The sequence below is a fragment of the Anabas testudineus genome, chromosome 14, assembly GCF_900324465.2.
Source record: "Anabas testudineus chromosome 14, fAnaTes1.2, whole genome shotgun sequence".
Taxonomy (NCBI): domain Eukaryota; kingdom Metazoa; phylum Chordata; class Actinopteri; order Anabantiformes; family Anabantidae; genus Anabas; species Anabas testudineus.
In genome coordinates, this window is record NC_046623.1 from 9936087 (window position 1) to 9949609 (window position 13523).

General features: G+C 40.6%; 1 protein-coding gene across 2 annotated transcripts; it reads right to left on the reverse strand.

Annotated features, from left to right (window-relative positions):
* Positions 1-1192: 1192 nt before the first annotated feature.
* On the reverse strand, positions 1193-12891 carry slc43a2b (solute carrier family 43 member 2b). Of its 2 annotated transcripts, XM_026372044.1 has the most exons (15): positions 12838-12891; positions 11549-11864; positions 9260-9554; positions 9052-9107; positions 8885-8961; positions 5966-6058; positions 5636-5769; positions 5077-5273; positions 4798-4941; positions 4636-4653; positions 3891-4023; positions 3598-3730; positions 3027-3100; positions 2800-2923; positions 1193-2713 (listed from the first exon to the last, which is right to left on the reverse strand). In XM_026372044.1, the coding sequence occupies exons 2-15, from the start codon at positions 11706-11708 to the stop codon at positions 2552-2554; spliced, it is 1800 nt and encodes a 599-aa protein (XP_026227829.1). In that variant the 5' UTR covers positions 11709-11864; positions 12838-12891; the 3' UTR covers positions 1193-2551. The 2 variants fall into 2 exon arrangements, with proteins under 2 accessions (XP_026227829.1, XP_026227830.1); XM_026372045.1 differs by lacking the exon at positions 4636-4653.
* Positions 12892-13523: the final 632 nt, after the last annotated feature.

The following is a 13523-nucleotide window of genomic DNA, read 5'->3' on the forward strand; positions in this document are numbered from 1 at the left end:
ACTGCGCACTGCTGCTGTATTTATAGCGCATCTGTATCCGTCACTCAACATCCGCTTACATGTCTTCTCCTGTGTAGGACTGCTTTATAATGAGGTATCATTATAATCTATCTATCTATCTATCTATCTATCTATCTATCTATCTATCTATCTATCTATCTATCTATCCATGTTGTGTTAAATAATAGCATCATAAATTATAGAGTTTGGACAATGTCCTGCTCTTTTCTCTATTTGTCTCACTGAGTTGTATGATCAGGAGCATCCCATCATTCAGGAACGTGTGCCCAACATGACGTGAATGACCCTTGACTTTGCACTGACTTTAAAAGGCAGTGGTCTCATGTTGCTTCTTTGATCTGTGTCCCTGAACACACCCCGGGGGTCGACAGCAACAAACAGTTGCTTCACCAGAAGCAGCGGCAGGCCAGCAACAGTTCCTGGTGTTTGTTCCCTCAGTTCCCTTCTCAGTTGATGAGAGGGTCTGAGGTGTCGAGTGAAAACGCTCTCCTCCTGTGGTATCAGGTGGCAGAGCACAGTGCTGACAGACCTGCTAAAACTAAACTTGGAGAGTGAGTGTGTCAGGATGGTTTGGTGTTAAAACGTCATAAACAAACAATTGTTATCTCACCTCAAAAACATGTTTCCTGGGGATGTGGATTTTGCAGACACACTGCTGTTAAAACACATGAGCATTATGAACCTGAAATTCACATTTCCTGCAAGAGAGGTTCACAAACTGCTTTCTGCATTCTTCATATTTGCAGGTTTGGTTTTAAATCTTAGTTATTAGTTTTCCTTATTTGTTTCAAACCTAAATGTTATTTTATTAAAACATCAGTAAACCCAACTATTATTCAGTTGTAATTAGCCCTAAGGGGCCAAAATGTACCATAGATTGTTTTTCCAGCATGCTGGCTGGGGGCTATAAAATCATTCTGCTAATACTGACCTCTGCTGGTTTTTTGCAGAACAACCTAAAATATCATCAACTTCTTTCTTTTTCTGAAATTGTACTTATTTTTATACCCATGGATGTGTTACCAAACAGGCCTGCAGGGCACAGGGGTCCTGAAAGGAGAGGGGCTATGTGGTGTGAAAGTCACAGAGCTCCATTAAATGATACGCAAAAATGAAAGACAAAAAAAAAAACAAAAACAGAGTACACAAACATATATAATATGGAAAACCATTTAAAGAGATCATCACATCTTTATTAACAGTCTTAAATCATACCATTGTTAAACAGTACTGCCTGTTTTACAAAGCATCTCTTCGTTATCTTCAATGATTGAAGAAAGAGCACTATGTGAACACAGTATATGAGCACATCGGGCATATGTGCCGTTTCCAGCACCGTACAATTTAATTTCATCATGAAATGTATTATGTAAAAGCAAATGTAAAATAAAATAAATACACATAGGAAGGCAGGAGGAGCTGAAAGGTAAGGTAAGACTATTTATCAGGTGAGGCACTGGGAGAGAAGTGCTGCAATGAACTGATGTGTGTGAAACTTAAATGGGTTAACGTGGAATAAAGTGCTGTATGTCTCTTATCAGTAGGTAGGTAGACTGACTGAATGACACACTAAGGCCTCTGAATCATGATTTTATGGCTACAGTATGGAGAGCATGTACAGTAAAAGTACTGCACAAAAGAAACAATTTCACTGATATGTGTAAAACATTGGGTATAGAGCAGAATGAACAAATCTTCTTTTTTATATATATAAAGCCATATTCAAAAGGCACCTCTTGTAAACCAAAAATATAAAAAAGAAAGCTAAATAAAGCAGGAAAGAAAATAAATAATCTAAGAATAACATCATGCAGGTTGTTTGATATCCCAATGCAGCCCCATCATACACTTAGCAGTAGTTTGAAACGGTAAGAAGATGTTAATCTGCCTATTAAACTAATGGTAATGACTGTTGTTTCTACTGGCCTGAGAACCATCAGCAACAATGCTCTTTTATCCTTCCTGTCCCTCATTAACATCACTTATTCCATCGCTTAGCTGATGGATAGATAGGTAGCACCATTAAATTATACTGAATTACAATCAGCACAATTTAAAGTCAACATTTAAAAAAAAAAAAAAGTATAGTCTTAATGGAATCATTTGCAAATAATGGTGAGGTCGGTCATGAGGATGACATTTATCAGCTTTTCCTTTTGTCTCCTGGTGTTGGAAATGTTATAAGAAACTGACGTGGGATGGCTGTGCTGCTCAGAGATGAGGGAATTAACAAGAGAAGTCCGAGGATTTGGGGGGAATGCAGAGGGACGATGCCTCCTTCCTTTCACAGTCTTTCCTCTTTCTGGTTCTTCGTTTCACATCTCTTCAGTGACAGCACAATGGATTAAGCTGCAGTACCAGTTCATCTTTGAGAGATTTTTAAAAACAGTGGATGTTTCTGTTCGTACTCTCTAACAGTTCTATGTTTAAATGCAATATATAAGATTTCACTTTTTATACGCTTATATGTAGCACTGGTTGTTCCTCAGTGTGGAACCTCTGTTCTCCAGTTCTATATGTTTACTTTCCTCTAGACGAAGGCCTCAGGGATGTCAGAGCCATTGATTTTGATGTAGATTTTAGCGTTTTCCTCCTTCTGCTGTTGCTCTTTATGGAGTGTCCTTCTGTAGCAGATGAGGTAGAGAGGCAGCAAGAAGCCCAGCATGCTGACAACAAGAAGCCCAACGTTGACCTGGAGGACAACACCAGAATTAGCCGTGCCCGAGGGTTTCACTTGTGTGTGAGTCCATTTGGGTGTGTGTGTGTGTGTTTACATACCCAGAGTGGGTCTCCCCCCAGGGGTCCCATCATGGCCAGAAACAGGGGCTGCTGCAGCAGAGCAAACACAGCACTGACCAAAGACTGCATGCCTGTCAGACTGCCGAACTGGGAGGATGGATACCTGGAGAGACAGAAGATGTAAATTTAGAGTTCACATACAAACGACAAAAATAATGATGATAACGATGCATGTGGTGTGAGATTAGGAGTACACTGAGACTTACACAGCAGCATAGAGGCCACCAACGGCAGAGTGAATGAATCCTCTCACCACAGTGTGTAGGATAAATGACACAATCTGTGGAGCGATAAAAACAAAGTACCTCATCATTTCTAATCATTTGGGTAATTCTGTCAGTAAAGGAGCCGTTTAGCTGAAAATAGTATTCATTCTGAAGGGTTGTCAAGTTGGGCTCTGGCCATATTTAGTTTTATATAAAGGGGGAAGTAGTCTATGCTATGGTACACTAACTGTCTTTTGTGCTAAACTAATGTGCTAAAAATTAAAACTGCTCCTTTAATAAAACGGTTAAGGGCGTGGGTCATAACAACTAATAAAGAGATGTATATAATTTTGGAAACTTGATGATGTGATTACACACAGAGATAATGTTAATGATGTAGCTTTTACATAACTGACTGTCAGCAAACTGTAAAATGGGGCTAATCAGTAACATTTAAAAGGAAAACAGTGAAGGCCAAAAGGGACACTGATAACTTTGTTAGCAGGGCAGCTGCTTCCCTGAACCACGCTGATGGTCTGTGTTATCTCAAACAGTCAAGTGAACCACTTACCTGAAGGGGGAGATTGGGCACAAGGCAGGTTATTCCAAATCCCACTAAAAGAAGGTTTGTGAGGACAAATGCTCGCAAGGCATTGGTCACTTTCTGGGTTTTTCTGTCTCTGCGCTTTTTCTTTTCCTCACCCCTAGAATTATAAATCAGAACAAACAAAGTGAGATCACATCAGAGCAACTTTATTTGTTACTTCTATTTACCACACTGGCAAATAGACAGCACACTAATGTCCACACTTATAAAAGGAAAGTTGTTAATGCAGTCCCAGGGACAATGCCAAGTTGACTCACTTGCTGGAGGGTTCCTTTTCTCCCTCGCCATCATCACAGTCCTTGAGCTTCCAGTCCATGATCTGACCAATCACAGGAGTGGTCATCAGGCAAAGCAGCTGCAGCACGCCAAAGATGGAGGAGTACAGGCTCACTGTGGGAGTTTAAAAGTGTTAAAAAGAAGAGAATACAATCAATGGCAGAAACGGGAATAATAAGAAAGGTTTAGAGGGAATGATAAAATAAGAAAATAAGAGGACAAAGATGGATCTTTTTCTCTATGTGGTTAATGACTATAATGGTCAGGTTAATTATTAGTCTCAGGTACACTGAGGGAAACATGGATACGAAGAAAACAGCTATTCATGAGTCAATAAGATGCCATTATGAGGGATATTTATAGCCAGAGGGGGTAATGATGAAGGAAACGTGCATCATGCTCATATGCTGTGTCAGACTTTGCTGATGCTGAAGGTTAGTTAATGAGTGCAACGAATGGCACCTGGTGGCTTCACAGTGACTTTGAAAGACTGGAGCTGAAGGATTGGATTGAAGGATTGTCATGGACAACAGCCAAGGTCAAGTGATCACGAATAGCAAAACGATTAACTAGCTTTAAACAAATCAAGGCAGTGGTGGTAATGGCTCTAGCACAGTATTAGTTTGTAATGACAAACATGTACTAATCTAGAGGTTAAATTCTCGTCATTGTCACAGTCTAATGCTTCACTAAAGCACAAGTAAAACGAATTGCTTTCAGTCTTACCGACTTCCATTCTCTCCACTGAAAAGTCAATTAAAACCAAGTAAGTCCAGATGCTTTTAAGTCACAAATCGAATTTATTATGTAGCCTATGTCATAAGACAGACAGCAAGAAACAACAACAAACAGTCTATTAACAAAGACAGAATATGTAGAAGAACAAACCTGTGTTGAGGTCCCCATCGCTGAGTGACTCCAGGACGCTGTTCATGGCCCCCATGTAGAACAGGAGACGAAGCTGAGTCACAGACATGGTCACCAGACTGAGCAGGAAAATCGGGCTGATGATACTTTTCAAGAAGGACTGAGCTGCAGAGGAGGATAGAGAAGAAACCGAGATAAATATCACACATTCGGTTGTAAAGCACAGCAATAGAGTTTGTTTCTTAACTAACACCCTGACTGAAAAGCTATATCAGGGGACTCTGAATTGTGAACTCTTACACTCGTCCTGTGGCTTGCACTCGACTTCCAGGTCCATGGTGGAGAGGCAGAGCGTGTTGCCATCCTTAGTAGTCGTCTCCTTCTCTTTCAGGCTGTTTCCCACACTGAGGCGACGGCCCACGGTGGTCACTTGATGGTAGAACTGCTTCCCTGTGATTTTGTGGTCAAACCCCAGCCAGCTGAATTTAATCTTCACGCTGAGGAAGCACAGAAGGAGAGAGGGATGAAAGAAGGAAGGTGAGTGATAAGGAATGGGGTCATGTACAAAATAAAACATAGCACATACAGCTAACTAATGGAATTGGTTGGGTTAATTTGTGTGTGCAAATCAGTCTACTGGAAAAGATTTCTGCTGAACAAGCCGGTGAAAATGTAGTTTTAATTAACAAGGATGAGTTTTGTTGAATAGCACTATCATCAGCAAATACACTTTAACCTCATCTAATTGTGTCAGTGGTGATGAGTACATAATGTACTTTGGAACATACATGTGAATGTTATTACTTCAACTAGTTTTCGTTCAAAATTAATTTTTAATTAAGCCATGGACGTGACTAACGTGTAGTCCATGTCCTCTGGTCCTGGGAAGGGTTCCAGTGGCCAGTTGAAGTAGCAGTTCAGGAAGACCAGTCCAGCACAAGCAGCCCACACCACCAGAATAGTGATGAAAGATATGCCAAGGTCATATATCACCTGTGCAATTCAAAATGTGACCAATAAATACAAAATTCACAGGAGACAACAAACACTTTTTAAGTTCTTTTTAGCAATTCAGCTATTTATTGTATCATTTAATTTAACTGAATAGGACTAAATATTAATCTATCAATATAGAATAAAAAAATACTTTTTACATTATATTGTAACTTTGGTTAAGACTGACACTTACCTTGACACCAGGGAATGTGACGGCGGAGGAAGCATAAGACCCAATCATCAGGGCGATAAAGGTGGAACGAAGGTCCCCAAACATGTTAGGCAGCTAGAGACAAAAAGAGGATGAGAGGAGAAGAGACAGACCAGTTTATTATACATGCAACCCTGCATATTAGCATGTGAAATGGTTAAATTCATTGTAAATGTTAAGTACAAAGTTTAAACCATCTACTGGCAAGATTGTAGTCATATCAGCTGCACTGTAGTGGCTCTAAGCTTGAGGCCGGGGACAGATTGGGGACAGTTTGAGGATGGTGTCTACTGACACTGGGGTCAAAGTGGACAGCAGTAACCAATTACCAAGCAGACATTCCCTACAGAAAGAACATCAGAGGAAAAGGCACGGAACCCCAGTAGAAGAAATACAAAACAACATCACATAACACGCACAGCTGCGCAACACGCGACACAAATGCAGCGCTGACAAAGTCTATACAGCTGAAACAGTCAGGGGGGATGTCTGGTGTGAGGGGACTGGTCTACAATCCCTGTCACTCACTGCACTCTGCAAGCGAACAACGTCTTGTGGTCTCCTCATCTCAACCTCACATCTTAAAAGATCTCAGGCAAAACTTTTCAGCCCTGTGGTTCCACGATGGTGGATCGAACTGTCTCATTCTCAACTTTTAAAAAACTTGCTGAAACTAGAACTCGTTCCAAACGAAAAAAACAACATACACTTCTTACCCCCAGGAAACTGAAACAGCTCTTTCTAGAGCACTTTACTTTAAAGTTAGTCACCTTGGCTCACTTGTAAGTCACTTTGGATAAAATAACCAAATAACTAAATGTAGAGTGGCAAGAAAATGTATTTGAACCTTTTGTAATTTTGTGTTTTTTGCATTAATTTGTCATACAATGTGATCTGATCCTCATCTAAGTCAAAAGTATTAACAAAGAATATTAATATTAATTGCCTATATGTTTTTATTGACAACAACCATAAACACCTAATAGCAACAGTGGAAAAAGTCAAAGCAGCTCTAGTCCACATCTCCAAACTAATTTTCTAACTATGCTAACACGTGACTCCAATTAACTTTTTTGAGGTCATTATTCCAAGGGTTCACATACTTTTTACACTCAACACTGTGAGGTTTTTATGGTTGTTCTCAATAAAGAGATAAAAGATTAGACTATTTTTGTGTTATTACTTTGGGCACATCATATTTGTTAATACTCTTAACTTAAATAAAGATCAAACCGCATTTTATGACAAATTAATGCAGAAAACCATGAAATTCCAATAGGTTCACATACTTTTTCTTGCCCCTGTAAATGTAAATGAGCTGGGGTGGAAAAAAAACAGAGAAAATAGGAGACAGTGGGCGGAAGAACATGCAGATACAAAGCCTTTCACAAGCTGTTCTGTTTTCAAGAGACTAAACAACAACAAGCACATTCAATTACATAACAGTGGGAAAGCTGAGGAAGAGGTACAGTATGTATTTGTGTATGTGTCTGACACATTGCAAAAGAATAAACAGCGAGGCGCCCAACTTACAGTATTTCCCAGAAATATCATCAAGAGAAATTGGAAAACTGTTCCTATAGATTTTTAAAAAGTGGAGTAGAAAGGGTGACCTGGCGACTGACATGGGCAGCGAGCCAGTGGTAGCTGCGGAGGGCAGCTGAGTGTTACCCAACACCCCTCAGCTGCGAATGAATGCCTGTATGTCTGAGACAGAGTCATGATCAAGGAGTCAAGGAGCAGGCAAAAGTGTAATTATTAACCCAACACTGTGGCTTTTAAGTGCAGTATGTCAGGTTGTGAAGGAAATGAAGTGAAACATGTTTTTATGCACAGACTCTGGAAGTTTTCGTGGGCTGAAACCTGCAGGAGAAGAGTAAACATAGCCCTAAATCATGGTTTTACCACATCTCTGACATTAAATTCAGGGACAGCAGCTAATGAGAGACGCAGCAGTGACGACCTGTGGTGGTGTAGGAATGGGGTGTTTTATTAGAAGATTTACTAGAGCGGTGAACATCATCACCATGGTACAGCCCATGACTCTGCTGTGAGATGCCATACACTGAGCTAATGGAAAGGTGGTGGGAACAGGAGGAGGGAAATAATGAATCCTCAGTTGTTTTTGTCTTTGGTGGTGCCAGAAGAAGCAGTGCACGATCTGACACATTGTGTTAAATAAATTCACTTGAAACCACTGCTGGTAGGTTTGAAATGAAAACAGTATGGGTGTGTAAAGTTAGAAAGAAACGAGCTAACCAGACTTTGAGATTGTCTCAAGGTCGAGATGACATGACCATCTGAATCTCTGATTAGACTGTTGGACTCAAGTGGATTGTTGCAAAGGTCAGGTTGAATACTTATTACTTTTAAACTACATGTTCAGTCCACTGAGTCTTGATTATTATGTTTGTTACCTATTCTGTACGTTTCTTTTATCTTGCTACACAATATAAATGCTGCCTCACTGGTCCTTTTTGAGATGAAGGCTACTATACTTGTATACATTTCTACATATTAAGTTATATGATAAATAACCACTTGTGCATGCGCCTGCTGAGGCACAATTATCAATGCACTTGAAAGTGAATGAACCAATGAACTATCTTGTTATTCTTTTTTTTTCTCTCCTCAATCAACCCCCTCCCTTCCTGCTACCCAAAACTGAGCCCGGTTGTCCAAAGGAACACAGAGTGCCGAGTCGGGAGACAAAAGAGAGCACGGAGACAGTGTGGAATGCCAGACAAGAGGGAGGGAGAGGGTGAGTAGAAGGGAACCAGCAAATTATCATAATGGAGCACTATCAGTGAGACAAAGGCCAATGAAGACAGAAAATGTACATCTGGATAAATGTAGCAGGTGGAAATGCACTGAGGCACACACAACTGTGCACACACTTACTGTGAGAGAGGTGAAGGTCATGCACATGCCCCCAAAGCCATTGAAAGTCAGGGCAATGAAGATAAGGACAGAGAGTTCTGTAAATGACACACACGATAGCTCATGAGTCTGTTTAAAACATAGTGCAAACAGTTGCTGAACACATGATGCTTTTCAGGCAGACTTACCATTTGGTTGGTATGCTCCATAAGCAATGAGGAGACAGGACAGTCCAAAGCATGTGCTGAAAAAATATGATCCCATTAAACATTCAATTCTAATGACAACTGGAACTTATCTGTAGGACTTAAACTTCTTTTTTAATAAATGATTCACACATCATGTCTTTTCAGAAATGATGTCATGCCTCATCTGGACAATTTCTTCATTGCCTACCTGCCCAGCAGTCGTAGCTTGCGAGGTCCATATTTATCCATGACGATCCCCAGTGGCAGTGTGATAGCTGAGAGGAGGAAGGAACCCACTGTGAAAGCCAGGTTCAACATCTCATCCTGTTCTTTACAGATCAGCCAGCCGTTCATCCTCAGAGGCCCATCCACAGGGACCAGGGGCTTCATCTCCACCCCATCTCCGAGACCGACTACGCCACCCACACTGTCGTAGTAGTCACCATACTCATCGGGGATCTGCGTTGCCACAGTTTGCGATAGGTTATAGCTGGAGCTATTACCTGAAGAGCACGGTGAAAGAAATTGGGGTGTTAGATGGTCATGCAAGTCTTACATCATACAAATAAACAAAAGCATCAGCCAAAAAGGCAGAGTTCAATGGATAATTGTATGAATGGTACAGGGTCTGCATTTATCTAACACTTATCTATGCATTTGTTTTCGTCCCAATATACTTTATTTACATACTTTACAGTAAGATTCTAACCTGCCTTCACTGAGATGTTGTTTTAATTTTATTAGTACACTGGAATGGGAGGGATGAAATGTGATAAGCAGGAACAGTCGCTAAACATCACATTATCAACAGAAGCTACAAAAGAGATAATGTGAAACAGTACAAAAGTCCAGGAGAAGTCCAGGTGAGCAGAGCAGCCGTTTGGGAACTTGGTCACGTGTGAGCTGATGTTTTCGAAATTTCTACTGACGTTAAAGAACTGGCACCAAACTAGATGAGTAAAGTCAGCTGGTGTCAGCAGCTTTGTTTGGTTGTGGGGCCCCTAATGCACTCTTTACTGGCCTTATAGTAAAATTTAACCCATAGGAGACAAAGGTGCACACAAAGTGTTAAACATATAGCTGTAACTGGTGAGATGGTGAAGGTGAACAGACAAAACTGTAGTTAATGAAGAAACAGATGCTGTGTACGACTGACAAAGGACAACTTGTCCTGGTTGCCCTGACATTTTCCCCTCATATCTCATTGTATTCTGTGAAGCTTCTCACACTAATAAGTGAACTGAAACTACAGGGCCACAGCCATTTTGAACGTATTGTAAGTGAAAAAGTGATGCTAGTTAGTTTGTCTGTGCAACAACAGTGCAAAGAGTAAAGAGGAACCATATACTGTACAGCCACATGGTTTCTCTTCCATGGAGAATTGTCCCCAGTGAATAACCCATAAAACCAAGCTTGAACTACTCCCCTCATATCTCTGCTGCATGTGCAAAAAAACCCAATCTACTCTGCGTCATCATCTTGTTTGTCAGATTTCTACTGTTCATCACTTTGCTATCGGTCTTAACCCCCCTCCTTGCCCTTTATCAGTGAACTTTAAACGTCCATATTACCAGTAATAAAATCCCGCTGTGGATCTCTCTGTCCCTCTATCACATGTCACATGCCTGAAAAAAAGCTGAGCTGGTGCAACTGTCCCCTGACTATTACATCATCAGAACAAGATAAGCAGTTTTCCAGGAAGTCACCTGCAGCCCTGGATGCTCAAATTTGATTTCACTGGCAGGTGTTCCTCTGTGCACAGCATCCCAGCTCAAACATATTTAGTATCCTCCAAAGTGGTATTCCACTGAATCATCATTGAATCATAAGGAGTAAATAACTAACAGATTCTGCATATTAATATCAGCATATTCTAGATAGAAAGTCAGTTAAAAATAAGAGACAATGCAGCTTCTAGTGATAAAAATGAACCCAACCATATAGTCCAGAGTCTAAGGGAACAGCTTTGGTCAAAGTGAAATGAAGAGTTAAAAAGAGATGACGCTTTCGCAACAAAGGACTTTGGGGTGATTGCAGAATAACTAGAAACATTTAGTCCATTGCTGATTTATCAGTTGCCTCTCAGTAAAAGTCTACTGCCACTTTAGCAGGAGCCACTGTAAATTAAAACACTGCATGGGGTAAGTAGAAAGAGACACTACGTCAAGTCTATGAGACATCGGAGCCTTTTACCCTTTAACTTTGGAACACTTAGTCTACCTGCAACCCCGCTTGCTTTTAATTTGACTTATCAGGTTTAATCTGCGGAGTAAAGAAAAAACAACCCACGACCCTTTCACAGAAAACACCCATTCTTTCGTAAGAATGAAAGAGGCAAGAAGGCAGCGGTGTTGAGTTACAACTGCTGAATAAAAGCTTGCACCCTCCTTTGCCCTAAATCAAGATGACACTGCAAAATAACTAGTTTTGCAAATTAAAGCTGTTAGTTCATAATTCTTCACGCACACACACACACAAAACAACCTTCACGACTCACCTTCTTCATTGCAAAGGTAGGAGTAGAAGCCTTCTGACTTGAGCATGATGAGGAGAGATCCCCATCCTAACAGCACAGCGGAGAAGAGCAGATTCTCAATGATGGCAGTCACTGCCATCCACCAGCGCCTGGCAAACGCTGTGGCCAGGGTCGGAGCCATGGTTGAGGAAAAAATTATTAAAGGCAGAGAAGAGCAAAGAACCAAAGGACAAAGAAAGTGAGAGAGAAACCAGAGAGGAAAGAAAAGAGCAAGCTGGAAAAGCAAGAGAGAGCCTTCCTGACTGGCGCTCCAGATGAAGGATCACTGATCACTTATCTGTGAAAAGGAAGACACAAGAGGACAGGGGAGGTTTTATAGTTGCCTATCATTGAAGTCACTGAAAGGCAGGACAGTTTTTATTAGATCACTAAATAAAACTACAAAACTTTGACCCTAGCTGTAGATAACTGGCTATAGTATGTAAAATATGGAGAGTTGAAGTTAAAACCTGTGATATCTACCATTTAAATAATTCCCACGCACTGCTTGTTTAACAAACTGTGATTAATTGAAAGTCCCACTTCTAATTAAAAACAGAGGACAAGTAATGGCTAAACTGATGGTAACAATAGAGGGCGAATGATTAACTCTCCGGCCAGTACAAAGATCGTTACATCACTCTGCCGCTGGGACAAAGACCTTACTTCACTTCATAGGCACTAATAACTGAAGAAGCACCAATAGTTGTGTCCCAGACTTTCTGCTGTGGTCCAAACTGGTCCAAACTGGACTGGAGAAAAATGGGACTCTCTCACTGCTCCCTCACCTCATGGCCCCTCTCTCTTTCCTTTTCTTTCCACACTCACAGCCCTCTACATGTTCCCCCCCGAGACCCATTCTACTACACTTTTCCTATGCAATTACTCCTATGCATCAAAAAAAAAAAAAAAAAAAAAAAAAAAAAAAAAAACCACAAAGGAGTCTCCAGACAAACAAATAAACAAACAAACCAGTTCACACAGTCAAACTCTCTGTGTCTCTCTGTCACACACACACACACATACTGTACACACACCCACACACAGTCTGTTCCAGCAGCAAGATAGAAGTGACTGCAGACTCATTTTCATACAAAATAAATAAGCATAAACATAGCACAATCAAGATCTCCTGTTTCTATCTATCTACTGTCTCATTTAATATAATAAACAAATATACTCAATTCATTTTTCCAGCAATGCAAAGTAAATTACATACATCTATACAGATATGGGCTATAACCTGCTCAGTACAATCTAAACCGCCTCACCTCCTCTCGTAGGCTCCTCTTCCAGATGTACTCTGCTTGGTGTTAAGGGACCAGTTATCAGAAAAGCCAAGTTTATATACTCTGGCTAGCTCCACATGGCGCCCCCTATTGACCAGTGGGTGTCTGCTCACTCTGATCAACCAGCACACAGCTTCATACACAGGCCTGGCACTTTGATATTTCTGCAACAACACATATTTGCAGCTCTTTTATAGTAAAGCTGTTAAAATAAAGCGAGGAGCTAATAGAAATCTACCTTAAACAGAGTGTCACAGTTTGATTTTTAACTGGATTAATCAAGCCAAACAGTCTGCTGCTTGAAAACATGATGGATTTGTGCAGATAAGGATGACGGCTGTCAACAGCTGTCTGGATCACTAACAGTTATTGACAGGAAGCAGGAGGCAGACTCCTGTGTTTCAGTTGTTGCGTAAACTGTTTGTGATTCAGCTGTTTCGTAAAGAGTCTCATGTTTAAAGTTTACTGATGTTGATTTGCTGGAGTTTACGTCTGCACAGACACAATCGCACTGTAAGAATAAAAAAAGATGGATGATTTAAGTGCAGCGCCATCTCAGTTATTTAATGAGACGCGACTTCATGGAGCTAAAGTCCTCACTCAGCATTTTCAAGCAATTCTCCTTCTTAAAATCTTATTTTAGGATACATTCTTGTGTTTGAAAGTGA